We start from the raw sequence: 5536 nt of genomic DNA, 5'->3' as shown, positions 1-5536 counted from the left end.
TGAAGATTAGCTGGCCTTAGTTTCTTTCTTTTGCTAATAAGATGAAAAGTCAGACTCGTCTACTAGTCAAACGCAGAGCAGCTTCTGCACTCGTCAGAGTCCGGTAGTTGGTGGGAGCAATCTGATTTTCAGATTTTCGGGTTACCCGATGGGGGTTGTTGCTCCATTCTAATCTGACCCAATAAAAAAATTCTAAAGAGACATGCTATCCTAGTCGTCATTACCCCACTTCAAACGACTCCATGTGCACTAGTCATAGACCGATTTGCACGGCTCCAGCATCCCCATGTAAATAAATAACACCAACCATCCTCTTCAAGGTGAGGGCTGAGTCATAAGCGCAATCATCTTCCGCGTCTCAACAAACACGACCCTCGCAATGACTCCTCCTCCTCGATCCGTCCGATTCATCTCCGACTGCTTCGTCAAACCTCCCCAACTTCCTGATGGCTGGAACCGTCCTCTTCACTTGCCGCCGTGGGACCTCGCCATGCTCTCCGCCCACTACATCCAAAAGGGCCTCCTCTTCCCCCTCCCTCCTCGCTGCCTCGACCCTGGCTTCGACCGCCCCGCTTTCATCCGTTCCTTCTTGGAGAAGCTCAAGCGCTCCCTCTCTTCCGCCCTCTTCCACTTCTACCCGCTCGCCGGCCGCCTCGCCACCCTCAAGCGGACCGACCCCCCGTTCTACACGGTCTTCGTTGACTGCGCCAACAGCCCTGGGGCCCGGTTCATCCATGCCGCGCTCGACATGACCGCGGCCGACATACTCTCCCCGGCCTACGTCCCGGATGTCGTCCAGTCCTTCTTCGACCACGACCGGGCGATCAACCACGATGGCCATACCCTGTCCCTGCTGTCCGTGCAGGTCACCGAGCTTGCTGATGGTGTCTTCATTGGGCTCTCCATGAACCACACCATCGGCGACGGCACCTCCTTCTGGCTCTTCTTCAACTCGTGGTCCAAGATCTTCCAAGCGCAAGAGAAAGGCGCCGTTGATGTTGTTCCGCTATCGCGTCCACCCGCCCTGACCAGGTGGTTCCCGGAAAACCATCCCGGCCCTTTAAGCCTGCCTTACACAGATGATCCCTCGTCGTTCCTCGCCCGCTTTGAAGCCCCCGAGCTCAGGGAACGAGTCTTCCATTTCTCAGCTGACGCTATCGCGGGGCTCAAGGCGGAGGCAAACCGGCAATGCGGCACCACCAGTATCTCATCCTTCCAGTCCCTGACTGCCCTTGTATGGCGGTGCATCGCGCGCGCCCGCCGCTTCCCGCCCAGCCAGGTCACAGGTTGCCGGATGGCTGCGAACAACCGGGCAAGGCTTGACCCTCCTCTCTCGCCGGAGTACTTCGGAAACTCAATCACACCAGTGAGGACGGCGGCGAAGGTGGGGAGCTGCTGGGCAGCGGTCTTGGGTGGGCGGCGCGACTGCTGCATACGGCGGTAGCGGAGCACAGCAGCGCAAAGCTGAGGGAGTGGAACGAGGATTGGATAAAGAGGCCACAGGTCTATCACCTGGACAAGACGTTCGATCAGTACAGCATCATGATGGGGAGCTCGCCACGGTTCGACAAGTACGGCAACGAGTTCGGGCTGGGGAAGGCCGTGGCTCTGCGAAGTGGGTATGCGAACAAGTTCGACGGCAAGGTCTCAGCCTATCCGGGCCACGAAGGAGGCGGAAGCATCGACCTCGAGATCTGCCTTCCGCCGACGACGATGGCACTCCTCGAAGTTGACCCGGAATTCATGGCCGCCGTGACGGATTCGTAGGTGGGAGGCCCAAAGTCAACACGGCGGTCATGCGCAAGTCGAGTCAACACGCATTGGGAGTTTGGAGGAATAAAGATTTGTTATTTGACTACGAATTTTAAGTTGACTCAACAAATTATGAGTTTACATTCTATGTACGCTTGGTCCAGGAAAATTTCAAGTAAGAGCTGAAGTGTGGCCCTTTTCTTATGCCGCTTTTCAAGTTACTGGCATTTTATCCAAAGTTGTCTTTTACTTGCTTTCTCCTCCTTTTTTTTCTCAGTTCTTCTTCTTCCCTCTTGCTCCAGCTGACTCTCCCATTCATCTTTTCTTATTCGAAGGCAGTCATTTCTTCATCAATCGCTCGAGTTTGACGGTGATCGACGACGACGGTTTGGCATGGACTGAGCGTGTGATTTCCCAAAGAAGAGCAAGTCTCGTATGAAAAGGTCTGAAGCTTTAAGACAGTGGGTCCACTTGAACCAAAAGATGCGTTCTCTCCATGCCACTGACGAGGACCAAAGATGGATTCCGCCCAGATAAAAAGAAGACATAAAACACAAACTTTTCCTCAGAAGATAAAACACTAATCTTTGAACATATTGGGTCACGGCCAGAGTAAAAAACTTCAATGAAGGGCTGCTTTATTAGTGTTGAGTTCTTCAGATTATGCTGATGCTTCTGCTGGAGTCCTAGGATAGATAAATCCATGTGGTGAGAGGAGGTGCCCCTTGGCCGGACCCCGTTCTGCTCACCCGCGGGGATGAAAACTTCACTATTACAAATTTAATTGAATCATGCGCGTGTCCCTATCTATTCTTCGGTCATGCTATGGATTGAGCGTGAAACCGAAAATATGTAGAGTCTAAAAGTGAGGCGACTGGCCTTTTGTAAGAGATTGAAGTCCTGTTTGGTAACACTCTCGGAAATAACCGATTCTATTTTTCTTTTCATTGAAACAAGAAAAGAATATAAATCTTATTCCTAAGAATAACTGATTCCTTGGAATAAAAATTCGTTTTTCGTCCTCCAGAATAGATTTGGATTAAAATCAAGAAGTAAAAAAAAGTTGTGTCTTATTCCTAAGAATAATTCCTAGAATCAAGTCTAATTTTTTCTTTTCTCTTCTCTTTCCTTTTCTTCTTCTTCCTTTTGGCCGATCATCAATGTTGGCCATGTCTGGTGACCTCACAAGAGCGTCATTGACCCCAGTGATGTCGAGCCACGATGAGGCTCGTCGGCCCTAGCCTTGCTAGTTGCTAGGCAAGCTTGACCTCGCTAGAGAGCTTGCCTTGCCACAGTGAAGCAGACCTCGCGCGGCTTGGGCAAGCTCAAGCCTCATGGTGGCTAGGCGAGCCTCTAGCAAGCTCATCGGCCCTCATTCGGTGGCCAGCGATCGGCCCACAAAGAAGAAGGAAGAAGAAGAGAAAAAGAAAAAGAAAAAAAGGAGAAAAATATAATAAAAATATTAAAAAATTAAAAGAAATAAAATAATTTAAGAATCCTACCAAACACATTTCTATTTTGAGAATAGAAATTTCGTGTAGTTAGCAAGCGCGTTCTTTTATTCAGAAATTGTTCTGAAAAATAGAATTAGAAAAAATCATTTATGATAAAAATTATTTATGGGAACAAAATTATTACCAAATGCACTCCTAATGTTTCCTAGATTTATAAAGCAAAGGTTTGAGCGGAGCTAGAAAAATTTGACAATTAAGTCTCATCTTTCGTAGCCCCTTCCTAAGGAAAGTGTAGTATCTATTGGATGTGTGCTCCTAGGGTGTTAGAAATGGGTTGGGAGTGTGAGGTGCAAAAGACCTATAAGTAGGGGTGAGCAAGTTTCAGGTCTCGTATAGGTTCTACCTGGAATCTGAAACCTAGTCATTGGAATAGAAGCTAAAAGTTACTTTGCATACTCTAGAACCCGAAACTTATCCTGTCATAGGTTCTAAGGCCGATTCTAGGATCTACCAAGTTCCACCTATATTTTTATTTGAATTATTACGATTAACAAATCATAACTTATATTTAGACACACGAAAAATATAACCATTGATAAAGTAAAAATCTTAGTCATAAAATAAAAACTCGGACTAGTGTTTATAGATTATAAACTCATCATTGAACGGCACGCAATATCGGAAAATCGCATAAGATATGGACAAAGAAAAACATTAAAACTTGTTGTAGGTTCTAGGTTCCAGGTTCATCTAACTAAGAATTTGGAACTTACCTATCGAAACAGGTTCCTCATTTTTTGGAACCTAGAACTTACCTTGTATACGTTGAAACCTCATTCCCACCGGTTCGGTTTTCAGGTTTCCGGTTCTACCCTTAAATGATGCTCACCCCTACCTATAAGCAGTCCATACTAGCTTCCTTTACTATGAATGCTTTTGTTTTTCTAGAAAATATTCAAGCGATTAACATATTGAAACTTGGAGCATTTTCAGTCAAAAATCTTATTTGTGGGGGCGAACAGTGAAAGGAAATGACTTTGTAAAGTATTATGATCGCTTGCCTCTAATTCATGATTTTCTTTCTGCTTTTGACATTTCTCTTTGGCCCAAATAAACCGATCCTCAAAACCTTCATACAAAGATTAATGTTATATCATAAATCTAAAATTGCCAAGATTCACGGTGAAGTTGTAACTCGTAATTCAGGTTGCCTTTCGATTATTCGGATAAACTGTAAAATAAGATTGGATGAGAAATTACGTGCACTCTGTATGTTCAATCCCATTTTTCAGAAATTGGGTGCTTGCATCTTAGATTGATATCCGGCCTTATTCAATGAATTGCCATTTATCGAATTGGTCTCTATCGAATATCCAAATGACAGTAAAACAACTCAAGTTGAGAATTGTCGGCTAGTTATCCGCGCCACAACTAGACTTTCTACTAGAGAGACAGCACCGATCATGCCCCGAATTTGGTCGTGCAAATCCAGGCTAGCACATTCACGATTCGTTTGTTAGGCAGCTGCTTGTATGTTAAAATTTGGGTTGAATGAGCGGGCACCGATGAGTTCGTGAGAGACTGCCTCTCGAGAATCGTTGCCTAAGGTCAAAATTAGCTGTGACCCCACTAGCCACGCGTTAATACTATTGTCCGAGTAAAGGATCATCTCGTCTCATTATACTGTTGTCAAATTTAAGTTCTTTACAAGTGCTTGTAATTATGGCTTTGATATGACCACTACATCTTAGGAAAATGATAAGTTGACCGCACCATTATTGCACCAAAAGTAATTGTGTAGTCTGGATCACTCATTTACTAAGGAAATCGGATGACTACCCTGTCCAGTTTCCTTAAGAAAGCAAAAATCCCACTCGATGGTATTTTGTTGCAAATCACACCGCGACGTAATCCATATACATATACACACACACACTAGATATTCATATCACTGTTTGTAAGAGTGATATTTTAAAAAGAAATTATAATCTGGTGCAGTCAAACATTATTTTTCTAAAAAAGATTTGTATAAATAAATAATAGATAAATAATCTTTTGTTGCTTATAAACAAAACCAGTGCATCTAATATATAAGTCACAAGCGAAAAGTACTATGGGGGCAAGAAGGTGAAAATCAAAAGGTATAACTAACATTTACACTAGACAAATGTTTTTTTTTTTTTTTGATGACCTGGGAACCGCCGTCGGCCGGCAGCCTAGACGTAAACCCAGGGCGGACTGAGCCACCATCACAGACCCAACCGCGTTTGAGTCGCGTGAACGCGACGCCTCTAGGATTCGAACTTCTCTCCTTTGTGAGGGGGAGGAAG

General features: G+C 45.1%; 1 protein-coding gene across 1 annotated transcript; it reads left to right on the top strand.

Moving 5' to 3' along the window:
- Positions 1–308: 308 nt before the first annotated feature.
- On the top strand, positions 309–2010 carry LOC104447876 (uncharacterized acetyltransferase At3g50280). The gene is given in 2 exon segments (XM_010061605.3): positions 309–1382; positions 1385–2010. Coding segments are annotated over 2 exon segments (1386 nt in total). The 5' UTR covers positions 309–379; the 3' UTR covers positions 1768–2010.
- Positions 2011–5536: the final 3526 nt, after the last annotated feature.

This window comes from Eucalyptus grandis, chromosome 6 (genome assembly GCF_016545825.1).
Source record: "Eucalyptus grandis isolate ANBG69807.140 chromosome 6, ASM1654582v1, whole genome shotgun sequence".
Taxonomy (NCBI): Eukaryota; Viridiplantae; Streptophyta; class Magnoliopsida; order Myrtales; family Myrtaceae; genus Eucalyptus; species Eucalyptus grandis.
The sequence above is the reverse complement of the archived record's forward strand: the minus strand, read 5'-3'. Positions and strand labels throughout refer to the sequence as shown.